At 35.2% G+C, this 13,207-nt stretch overlaps 1 protein-coding gene across 3 annotated transcripts in view; it reads left to right on the forward strand.

Moving 5' to 3' along the window:
• The window catches only part of LOC144453776 (actin-histidine N-methyltransferase-like), a 123,553-nt gene extending 110,823 nt beyond the window's left edge, over nucleotides 1-12,730 (forward strand). For 2 of the 3 annotated variants that reach the window (XM_078145125.1, XM_078145126.1), the window contains exons 13-14: nucleotides 7,106-7,257; nucleotides 8,345-12,730. In XM_078145125.1, coding sequence (XP_078001251.1) covers nucleotides 7,106-7,257; nucleotides 8,345-8,674 — 482 coding nt within the window. In that variant the 3' untranslated portion in view covers nucleotides 8,675-12,730. The remainder of the gene's footprint in view (nucleotides 1-7,105; nucleotides 7,258-8,344) is intronic. The other variant, XM_078145128.1, reaches the window with a different exon arrangement.
• Nucleotides 12,731-13,207: the final 477 nt, after the last annotated feature.

Here is a 13,207-nt window from a genome sequence, read left to right on the forward strand (position 1 = left end):
TGACAAAACCCCTAGGGACAAACAAAGTAACAGCATTTATGCCATACAGTGTAAAGAGGAGAGTTGCCAGGAGTTGTATATTGGCGAAACAAAACAAACTCTAGAAAAACAAATGTACCAACACAGAAGCTTGACTTCATCCGAATCGGGACACTCGGCAGTGTATACACACCTCAACAGTATGAACCACTCCTTTGACAATAAGGATGTAGTTATATTGGACAAAGAACACAGGTGGTTTGAAAGAGGGGTAAAGGAGGCTGTATATGTTAAACGGGAGGAGTCTTCCTTATAGGGGAGGGGGACTGTGATCAGTAAAATTCCTCGACGGTTTTCATCATCACATGACAATCCTACTCTGTCAGGTGTCACAAACCATGTGTCATTAGATCATCAGTCGGCCTGATGAAGTGTCCAGGATAGGACGTGAAACTATTGCCATTCAAAATAACAGCAAGTCCAGTAGGATAGATTATAATTACTTCGTTATTAATGTTGCATTTTGTTCATTTATTCAATAAATTTTATCCGTTCAAACTTATATTAGATGTTACTCAGTCATAGAGTTGTTGAATTTTCTGGGGGTTTATACTCTGTATTTGAATATTTCTTAGTGTACCCTTTTGTGTGAATTGGTGACCTGGGTGAGCTATTATAAACAGTCAGGTTGTAGGTCAGGGGTTGATGCCAGGCTTGAATTTGTCTTCGAATTCTGCCCTCATCGACTGTCTCATTTTATGCTATGTTGGCTGATCTTTGAGGGTGCCCTTTCACATTTTTATTAGTATATACTTAATTTTGTAATGTGAGAGTCTAAAATATAACAGTAATTGCCAAATTACTAAAATGTTACATTTACCTGCAAAATATACATAGTGAATCTTCAGAGTTACTAAACCTGTCAATTTTGATTTTATGGAATTCCCAATTTCTTTGTGTACTCTTACATCACTACTATTTTATTTCATATTTAAATTTGGCATAAAATAAAAAAATAAGACTCAAAATACCGAAAACTTCACTTTCGCTGAAAAGAAAATCTGCATGCCTCATGTAACGTAATGAACTCTCTGCATCTCAGCCTTTTTAAATTACAAATTGAATAAAAAATACATATTTTATGCTCAACACATATTTTGCTTTCTTACACAATACTCTTCATTAATATATTATGAAAGCAATAACAACAAATACAAAATATTTACCTTGTATTATGTTAGCTAGTTCAAAAACACATTTGTCATCTGCAAATTGAATTGTGCCCTCTTGTGTTAGTTGGCACATTGCACATTGTCCCATTATGCAATAGTACACAGTAATATGTGGATCAGTGAGAGAAGGGTACGACAATATTTTCCACAAACTCTGTCATTTGAAGACTCCTTCGGGAATGTTGACTGCTAAATTCAACGAATGCATACTAAAAGAAATTCTGCCATGTGTCGCCTACCGTTTCAGACGTGTTGCTGATATTTACTTTATTTTGAAAGTGATAAATATTCATGCATACTACACGATACTGTGCTATAAAGACAGGCTGGCCATATTTGAATCTGTTGCGCGAGTTTGATATCTTTGAAACCTTACACCTGTATGGAGTGGCAGGATACCTAATATTCAATGAACATGTGAAACAATGTAATTGCATGGAAATAACCTCTACATTTAAATTGCAAACAACTTAAAGTCAAAGTCAAGGCTGAACTGATTGCCATGATGTTTGGTAGGTCAATTACCTTGGGTGTCTAGTTGGGAAATTGTTCAAATCAAAATGATTGCATCACAAGTGTGTGATTTGGGTCAAAAAATGTGATTTTTGGTAAAAAAAAACTTTAAGATTTGTTCATGACATGATGATTACATCAGTAATATGCAAATTAGGGCTAAAAATGTGTCTTTTGGGTTAAAAATCTATAATTCCAAAACTACTGAGCAGATTGGGCTGAAATGTAATGGAAATGCATCTAGGGATGTATGGACGAAGAAATATTATGCATACAATGATTCAATGAGTGATATGCAAATTAGGTGTACAATTGTTCATTTTTGGTCAAAAATATATATATCTCAAAAAGTACTTGGTCAATGAGTCTGAAACTTTCTGAAAGTGTTATTCTGCAGATTTTCTTTAAAACATTTTCACAAAATTGGCCCTAGCAACCATGACCACGCCCTTAGCAACAACCGAATGGCAGTATATTTTGGTCAAATAACAACATTATCTGGTAGGCAAGTGAGTAAACATTCAAAAAAATGTATGCAATTTTGCCTAGCAACAAGACCACGCCCATAGCAACAGCCAAATAATCAAGTATATTGCAAAGATAATAACAATAATAGAAAGGCAAATGAATATACATTCAAAAAATATATGCAAATGTGCATAGCAACAAGACCACGCCCATAGCAACAACCAAATGATCACATATATTGCGAAGATAACAACCGGGATCAATAGACAATTGAATAAACATTCATAAATGTATGTAAATATGCCTAGCAACAAGACCAAACCCATAGCAACAGCCAAATGATCACATACATTGCAAAGATTATATCAGGAATTCATACACAAGTGAACAAAAACATACAAAAATGTATACAAATATATCTAACAACATGACCACGCCCCTAGCAACAGCCAAACGATAGCATATATCGTAAAGATAGCAACATGGTTGGATAGGCAACTGGATAGTCATTCAGCAAATGAACACCTATTGTTAGCATGGACTAGCATATGGATAAACATTTTTAAAAACTGTACAGTTGTGCTACAATGCCATTGGCAGTATTTTTACTTTTTGCATTTATTTGTATTGATGGAATAGACTTGTGATTGTTATGTAATACCATTGAAGATACAAATAAAACCATTTTTTCATCAATGACAAACTTGTTATTCATAATATTCTATATCGTAGCGATGCAACGGTAAATCATATTAGTTTACTTCTCATCTGATGATTTATCTCGGTCACCTAGTGGAATTTATTTTAAAACAAAAAGAATTGCTATGAAATGTGAAAACAATGAAAACATCAGTGAAATGAATAAATACGTACCCATCTGTACAGTCAGGAACGGGGACGGCTATGATGTAATAGAGGTAATAACGGATTAACAAGCAGTCAGTCATTGGATTAGCTAGGTAATAACAGATTAACAAGCAGTCAGTTATTGGATTAGCTAGGTAATAACAGATTAACAAGCAGTCAGTCATTGGATTAGCTAGGTAATAACGGATTAACAAGCAGTCAGTCATTGGATTAGCTAGGTAATAACGGATTAACAAGCAGTCAGTCATTGGATTAGCTAGGTAATAACGGATTAACAAGCAGTCAGTCATTGGATTAGCTAGGTAATAACGGATTAACAAGCAGTCAGTCATTGGATTAGCTAGGTAATAACGGATTAACAAGCAGTCAGTCATTGGATTAGCTAGGTAATAACGGATTAACAAGCAGTCAGTCATTGGATTAGCTAGGTAATAACGGATTAACAAGCAGTCAGTCATTGGATTAGCTAGGTAATAACGGATTAACAAGCAGTCAGTCATTGGATTAGCTAGGTAATAACGGATTAACAAGCAGTCAGTCATTGGATTAGCTAGGTAATAACGGATTAACAAGCAGTCAGTCATTGGATTAGCTAGGTAATAACGGATTAACAAGCAGTCAGTCATTGGATTAGCTAGGTAATAACGGATTAACAAGCAGTCAGTCATTGGATTAGCTAGGTAATAACGGATTAACAAGCAGTCAGTCATTGGATTAGCTAGGTAATAACGGATTAACAAGCAGTCAGTCATTGGATTAGCTAGGTAATAACGGATTAACAAGCAGTCAGTCATTGGATTAGCTAGGTAATAACGGATTAACAAGCAGTCAGTCATTGGATTAGCTAGGTAATAACGGATTAACAAGCAGTCAGTCATTGGATTAGCTAGGTAATAACGGATTAACAAGCAGTCAGTCATTGGATTAGCTAGGTAATAACGGATTAACAAGCAGTCAGTCATTGGATTAGCTAGGTAATAACAGATTAACAAGCAGTCAGTCATTGGATTAGCTAGGTAATAACAGATTAACAAGCAGTCAGTCATTGGATGAGCTAGGTAATAATGGATTAACAAGCAGTCAGTCATTGGATTAGCTAGGTAATAACAGATTAACAAGCAGTCAGTCATTGGATTAGCTAGGTAATAACGGATTAACAAGCAGTCAGTCATTGGATTAGCTAGGTAATAACAGATTAACAAGCAGTCAGTCATTGGATTAGCTAGGTAATGGATTAACAAGCAGTCAGTCATTGGATTAGCTAGGTAATAACGGATTAACAAGCAGTCAGTCATTGGATTAGCTAGGTAATAACGGATTAACAAGCAGTCAGTTATTGGATTAGCTAGGTAATAACAGATTAACAAGCAGTCAGTCATTGGATTAGCTAGGTAATAACGGATTAACAAGCAGTCAGTTATTGGATTAGCTAGGTAATAACGGATTAACAAGCAGTCAGTCATTGGATGAGCTAGGTAATAACGGATTAACAAGCAGTCAGTCATTGGATTAGCTAGGTAATAACAGATTAACAAGCAGTCAGTCATTGGATGAGCTAGGTAATAACGGCTCATTACAGTAATGTAAACTCATGGCCCTATTGAACTCCTCGCGATTATTACCTCATTTTGAAATATAAACTGAGTATTTTTAAAGAAAATGTGGCTAAACACTCATGGATTAGAAAGACCATGAACGTCTGATTGAGATTACATTAGTAGATCTTGTATTTCGCTGACATACTGGGCTTCGTTGAGGGCACTCAGAGTAAACAAAAAAACATTTTGTAAAGAAAGAAATTAAATGATTATATATAATCTCCCGGTATTCCGAATGAGTGCTACGTCGAGGACGAATGATTCCCCTCATTTCGGCCGTAGGGATACAGACATAGGGGAATCATGAGTCGGCGATGATGTAGCATGAATGAGAAATACCGGGAGATTATTTATTTATTATATAAATAGACCCACCATTTTTTTTTTTATTATAATGACAATTTTAAACTAAATTATTCTCAAACTTACGCTGAACTCGCATTAATTTTATGAAGTGATAGGGCTACAGCGCTCAGCTGTTATGCTCATTCAGATTTCAGAATGTAGTCGCCATTACCACAGCTGCCGTCGCTATTACTACTAACGTATATGTTGAGATCAGTGAAATTTCACCACAGACTTTCAGGTAGGGAACATTTTGCCAACGATGGGACGTGTGTCAAGAGCAGTGATTAATTCTTTGACAACATATAAACACTTTCATCGGAAAAAATGAGACATATCGATAGACTAGCTAACGAACGGGTGCCTACACTGGTTATGTATAGAACTCGGCTCAGAGTCGTACGCTAAAAACATCAACACTGGCAAGTTAAAATGTCGAAAACATTGTGAAATTTTCAAAAACACATTGTCAAAAGTTGATCAAAAATTCTATCAATAATTGAATTAACGGACAACGATTTCACTCCGTTGCACAACTATCACAACTGGAAGTTTTTACGATGTTGATGTTAGTATGTCTACGGACGTTAGTGGCTGTACGAAAGGTGATAGACATGTCCAAAAGAGGTGTATTTGTTCATTGTTTACACTGATGATGATGGTCGATGTTAGGCAATCCATGAATAGCAAGGAAACCATATTTTCAAACAATAACATCGTAACTGTACAGGTTGATGATGTTTACAAATAATTCAAAGTAGTTCCGACCATATTACTATAGTGTGACATCAAAGTATAGTAATATGAAATGTATGGATTTCATCATATTACTATACTTTGACGTCACACCCTGGAATATGAGGGTCTATGTATACAATAATAAACAAAAATCAACTATGTGTAAACAAATATGGCCAATTAAAAGCCACTTGCGTCATGACTATAAAAATAGCAGCATGGTGCATGAAGTTATGTTTTAACCCAGTGGCTCCTTATTCAAAAAACGTCAACACTCCCTGCAGTTTATAATACACATGCTACTAAATAATACAACACATGCGCTGATCTGGTTACAAGCTAAAAACAAACATGGGTGGTTTAGTAGTGTCTTTGTTCATCTCATAAAAGAAAGTGATTAAATGTTGGTTCACTCTAACTATCACCAACATAATCAAGACTAATCTGACCAGGGAATCGCATATGTATTGAATCATCAATGTAATGTACATTGAATGTACATTACATTATGGTATTAAAGCTTATCATCCCTGTGTATTCAGTGTTCCGTTAGATACGATGTCAATAAAAAATAGACCTAAACTTGAAACCCAGTAAAAACTATCCTTCCTTCTGTCTCATTTTCCTTGTTGAACATTATGATATATGTGTGACCTTTTGACTGAATATCATTAAAGCTGTTGACAAATCACAGGCACCAACAGAGTGGCTTGGATAAATAGCCAATGATGATATTATAGGACGTAATGCATATAGATCTTACCTTTCCCCATAGGACAATTGCCTTTAGCATATATGACCTAAACCACCAACATGATATATATAAATGACCAACACAGAAGTAGCTCTCAATGTCTTGCATCATAAACAACCATACATTTGTATGATTACTTTGTATGGCTATGCTGATGTTACACAACTTTTGAAAGTGTTTAAATGTAGATTAGATGATGAAACTAATGCTACAAAGTGTATAGAGAGGTGTGTTTGGACATACATGTACAAGCGTGGATGTCACCTTTATCTTCAAACTTTAAGGTGAAAGTGTTCATAGATGTCATCAACAAGGTCGATAGGGTTGTCGGTGGCTGAGCAATTAGCTCGTACGACTCTTACCTCTGCAGCCTGGGTTTGAACCTGCCAGGTGTCAGCTGGGTTTGATTACAATTACCATGCTTTAAGTAAACGAGTGTCGTTCAGTTTGATTCTAGCATACAACACAGGTTTTCCTTGGGTATTCCGGTTTCCTTCTGCACTAACACTGAACCAAAGCCTATAAATGGGACTAATTCCCGTTGGTTATCCAATAAATAAATAAAGTAAAAAACCTTGCTTTCACAATGTCTGATTCTTCTATTTTTTCAGACGAACTTAAAGAAAGAATGGATTCAGATACAAATTTGAGACTGTTGTATAACCCTGATGTCATAGTGAGTGTGGACAACGAAACTAAAGTGTGGACCTTTCTTGACACAAGACTAGATCTTCTCCTGAAGATGTACAAGTCTACCATACAGGTAAATGATAGCTTAGAATTAAATAAACTGTTATTCGGCCCTGGAAAAAATCAAATAACATCTGTCTCAAGTGTATTTTAATACAAATTAAGCAAACTTATATCCAGGTTAGCCAGACAGGAAGGAGCTAGTGCTTAATGTCAGTGATGTATAATTTTGAACCATTGTTCTAATTTATGGCGTATTCTCTCTCTGCATTTAATACTAATGGCACAGTCACATTGTCTGTCCACAATCACGATAAATTATGTGTTGTGGACATCTTATTATAATTTGCCTATTTTAGTATTGAATACTTTCGAGAGAACATTATGGCTGAATGAGAAATAAAGATACAGGGTCTGAAAAATAATTGACTTTGACTCCGTCACACATGTACATGTAGTTATCATCTAATCCCAGTTAAGGCTGCCTAATAGTATTGACAAATACTTCAAAAGGCAACTGTACCTCTCATCTTCTAGAACTACCCATGACCATGTTGGGCTTAGGCAAGCACACATGCTTCATTTCTAAATGTGCACAACTTCAGAAAACCATAGAGTGAACACTGATTAGAACAGGTGAAATACTACTGATTGTTACAAATTATTGAGATTACTTGCACTAGTGCACATGGATGCCAGTGGTATTTGCACTGCCATACAATACCAAAAACAGTATTGCATGCATGCATGCAAATGATATACAAATACGGACATTATTGGTCATTCTACACAAAAGTGTGCGATTGCAAAGTGTCATTTTTATGGAAATTTGTTGTTTCAGATAAACGTGTAATAATAAAACAGAACCCTATGCCACGTAAGTGTCAGTGTGGGTATTAAGGGGTATTTACACTCAGTCTAGTGCTTGCAGTGTTTGCTGTTGCACTTTCACATGCTACTCTCGTGAAAGTGATGCCACAGAGAACACTGCAAACACTCATGCAAATACCCCAAGTATGCCACACTTGCATTTGTGCATCATGGCGTTCTGGAATATTATGAGTATGTCAACTGAGATCTGACAAAACTTGTACCAGCAATAGCACTTTGTTGGTCATGAAGGTTGAACAAATTTGTTTTATTTCTGTGTTAATTTTAAGGAAGATGAGACTGAATTGGAGAAGAAAGACTTATCTGAGCATGTCAGACTCATCATCCAACTCAAACTATCAGAAAAGAAAATACTTCAACATGCTAAGGACTATGGAAAAATTAGGAAAGATTTAGCTCCGAAACTTCCTCAAAAACTGGCCAAGATAGTAGAAGAGGAGGGTGAGGACGGGGAAGAAGAAAATATCTTTAACACTGAGCAACAAATTAATGGTGCCATGGAAACCAATGATACAACAAGAGAAGTAAGTGATGTCAAACAGGAGAAGTGTGATGATAAACCATTGCAATCTAATGAAATGGAAAAAGACAGGGAGTAATAGCAAAATGAAACAAAATACAGTTGAAAATGTAAATGACACCACCATGCTGGAAATGGTATCCAGGTCAAAAGTGAGGATTCTGAACTCAATGATGATAGCCGAAATACGACACCTACAGAAATAACTACAGCAGACATAAAACCAGGATGTAGCAACACATCAAATAATATGTCTTCAACCTAGCAGTTCTACAGTCACAAAGGAAGATGTTGAGAATGTAGCATCAGAGGTAAAACAACCTAGTAATGACACGGGAGAGTCAGTAACAAATACTGATAGAAGTGATTCACTTGGTGTAGACCTTAATGAACACGTGACTGCTAAACATATTGACACTTGTGAAGTGGAAGCTTGAGGAACTGTAGCATTCAGGTTGATAATTGTTTTGGTTTTAAGCCCCAAAGGGGTGCTATTACAATGGGCTCCATCCGGCCATCTGTCTGTCCGTCTGTCCGTAATATGTCATTTCTCCGACATGCATTATCCAATTCCTGTCAGACCTGACACAAAGGTGGGACATATGCACATCAATTAGTTTTTTGATATATGCAAATTTGACCAAATGGCAACCATATTTGTACTTAAAAATCCTTATTTACTGCAGAACTCAAATCACAGACACTCCATTCAAATGTCTACCTTCACATTATCATGTGCAAGCTATCATTGGAGACTTTGACCTTGACCTTCAAGATCAGTTATCAAAATTATGCAGATTCCTTCCTATCACACACATTGTAGTACAAAAATGTATTTACATATTGCCAATTTCTTTTAAATTATGTTTGCAAATAATTTTGAAGAAAGGAACTATCATCACAAGAATTATGTTTGGTGCCGCTCATATCACTTTTAATGAATGGCTACCATATTTGTAGTTAGTTACAAATCATTATTTACTGCATGACTCAAAAAACTGTAATACATACAGACTATATTCATGTGTCTACATATTATCAGATGCAAGCTATCTTTGGAGACTTTGACCTTGACATTGACATTCAGGGCCAAATATCAAAATCAAGCCATTTCCTGTCTATCACAGACACATTACTGTTTACATATTGCCAGTTTCTTTTAAATCATGCTTACATTCAAGTAATAGTGTTGAAAAGATGTATACACAAGCATTATTTTTGGTCGTGTAATTTTTACGGAATGGCAGCCACCAATTTTTTTAAGATCATATCTTCATTCAGTCACATTTGATAGCAAGGGGGAGAACTGAATTTTGGCCATAATCGTTCATTTTGTGATACAAGCATGAAATTTGGCACAGACAGTGTTTAAGGGTCAATGAGTCAGAAAATAATGCTAACACCCGAGAATCCAATGTGGCAGTCATTTTTCAAGATGGCCACCAACCTAAATTGTTAAAACCTGCTTTTCAGCTTCAAAATGGACTTTAAATTATCATAAATATCCACCAGAGTGTCTGTTCATATGTTGTTGAAGATATTTAATGGTATTTATAATACAATAATAATAATAATATTAATAAACTTTATTCGTCCAAATAAATTCGGAAATTTGTTAAATGGTCGCCATAAGAGCAGCGCCCTGGTGCCCTAGTGTTGAAGAAGCAGGAGGAAACTGGAGTACCCGGGGAAAACCTGCGTTGTTTGGTAGGGTCAAACTGAGCATCACCCTTCTTACATGCAGACCTGGTTAATTTCTTAATCAAACCCAGCCAAGGCCTTGCGGGTTCGAACCCAGACTGCAGAGGTAAGAGGCGTATGAGCTAACCGCTCAGCCACCGACAGCCCGGTAATTTCAACTTATAACTAGCTAAAACCATGAATTCTTTTTTTAATATGAAATTTTATGTAAAAATACAACATTTTTGCACTGATTTTAAGGTTACAATGTTTTCTGCTTTATAATAATGTAAACCACAATGAAACACTTTGCTTACCTCTTTTGACATTGTCGAAGTGTCATTGAGTCAGAAGATAAGGCTAGCCACTAGAAAATCCAATATGGCGGCCATTTATCAAGATGGCCGCCAACCTAAATTGTTAAAACCTGCTTTTCTACTTTAAAATGGATTGCTTTTACATAAATATTCCACCAAGGTGTCTATTCATATTTTTTTTATGATATTAAATCGTATTTCACAACTTATGAACAGCTAAAATCACGATTTGTGCTTTTTTATGATATGAAATTTTAAAGTTGTTGCACAGCTAAATATTTGACTTTAATGTTACGATGTTTTCTGCCTAATACTTATCTAAACCGCAGTGAAGCACTGAGTCAGAAAATAATGCTAGCCACTCAAAAATCCAATATGGTGGCCTATTTCCAAGATGGCTGCCAATCTGAATCCTTGCGATTTTCCTCTCAGCTTTGTCATAAATATTTTATCTAAGTGTCTAATCATGTGTGGTGATGTTATTGAATCGTACATCTTTCAGAAACAATTTTTCAACTGAAAGTGGTTTATGCGCATTAATACATTGGACTTTAAGTCTAGACAGTTTTAAAGGGTGCGTTAATCTGATCAACAATTACACTTTGTTTGTTACCGTATTGTAGGTTCAATAGTGAAGTATAATGCAATTCCAAAGTAGAACTTTTCTATGCACAGTCTTGCATAGAAAGTTGAAAAGTAAAGGGTAGTAAAGTAAGCAAAGTATATTAAAGTAAAGTATAGTAAAACAAAGTAGAGTTATGCCAGATGATGGTGATGGGCAAAATATCCTCATGCTGGCTTTGTATGTCAGTGAAATGCACACTTTGTTTCAAAATTAAGGGAATTTCTTTATATTTTCTGAATAGTACATGTAACAATATACATTTGAGTCAATTCAAAATTATGTACTATCAGTGGTTTACTTGGCTCTGATGATGCATACAAGCATGAATTGAGATAAAATTAAACTGTTGCATATCCAATATTCACTAAACGAAATGAGCAAAACTTTATGACCATGGGAAGGGCAGTCATTGGGCCATCAAAAGTCTGATAGTCTGAAAGTCTTCAAATGTTTTACTTTTTCTTTATTCATGATTTTTTTGGAATCAAATTAAAGTTCAGGAGAAGTCATTTACCACATCTGGAAAATATCTTTCAGCTTTGCCACAACAAAATACACTTCATAGCCAGATAAAATGTACTGCATGTCATAATTGTCTCTCAATTCTGGTATTTTAAAACCACATTCAAGCTTTGTAAGACTTTAAATTATGTGTTTTGTTTGATATTTTATGCCTCTAAATGGCCTCCTATATTGTCTTATTTTCAAAAAAGTTTGCATTTTTGAGGATGTATCCTTCCAATCAGTAGCAATCACGGTAATACTTGACTTTCTCCCAAAACAAGATGGAAGGTGGCTGACTAAGTACCTCCCTTCATAGGTCAGAGCTAATTATGAGACATCTCCTTACAAGTATCCATGTGAAAAGCACATCCTTTGTCAAGTAATATCATTTGGACTGCTATTGTAGTTGATTATCACTTATTTTTAATGCATCATTGTACCTGTGCTACCATATATAATTGTATTTCTCCTCTATAGTGTAGGTGACAGAAGGAGTGGCTAGAACAATTCTGGAGTTTCATTTAGCGAGTCTTAACATATTTTGAGAGGAGCTACAAAATTTGTTTAACCGTAAATTGTGCACATTTCCTAACTAGAGCTGATGGAAATCAATTGCCATACAGACAAATTGCAAGAGATAAAATCAAAATGAATGAATAAGTACAATGTAAACTCAACTTCAAATGTTTTGCCAACATTACATGTGGTTTGTTTTTACATCCTTTGTAAAAAAAATAAAAAATAAAAAATAAAAAATCGACCTACCTACCCAATGTGTCGGGTTATGTTGCCCGTTGAACAGCTTCTTTTTTTTTCTGGCCTAAAGTAAAATATAGTAAAGTGTGGTAAAGTAAATCATAGTATAGTAAAGTAAAGCAAATTTATATTTTCATGTACACCTTTGGACCTCCAGCCTAGATAACTTTTAGGTGTGTTTGATGTGCATTTTTTAAAATACTTTTTTAAAGATGATTCAAAATGCTCACAATCACTATTGCTTTTTTGCTAGACGACATGTTTGTGAAACATATTCTGGTTTCAAAACTTTAAAAAAGCGTCTGCAAACATCTTTAAATGACCTTTTTTCAGTCGGGTATTTCCGGTCCCAGCTAGTGCACAGGATTTTGTGACGTTATAGAGGGACACCGTTAGCACGCAGCCTATGACGAGCATAGTCAACAGGTGAATAAAACTCAACAGCATTGTGAAAAAATACATTGCTGGTGGTTGTAATAGACATCAGTAAACAAAAACTACAGTCTACATGTCTTATTAACCAACATTTACCGATATTTACTCACACTTTCTGACTAATTGTCAGTGTCTGTGGATATATTAAAATGCAAAAATAATATAATATATATAATATATACTATATTATGGCAAATAAATCAAAACGGCTAGACTAGATATACATAAACACTTGTAATGTCGGGTGTTTCACATTCAATGACTTTTATTTATCTGATTTTTAATCATTTGCTTA

The sequence above is a fragment of the Glandiceps talaboti genome, chromosome 2, assembly GCF_964340395.1.
Source record: "Glandiceps talaboti chromosome 2, keGlaTala1.1, whole genome shotgun sequence".
NCBI classification, from domain to species: Eukaryota; Metazoa; Hemichordata; class Enteropneusta; family Spengelidae; genus Glandiceps; species Glandiceps talaboti.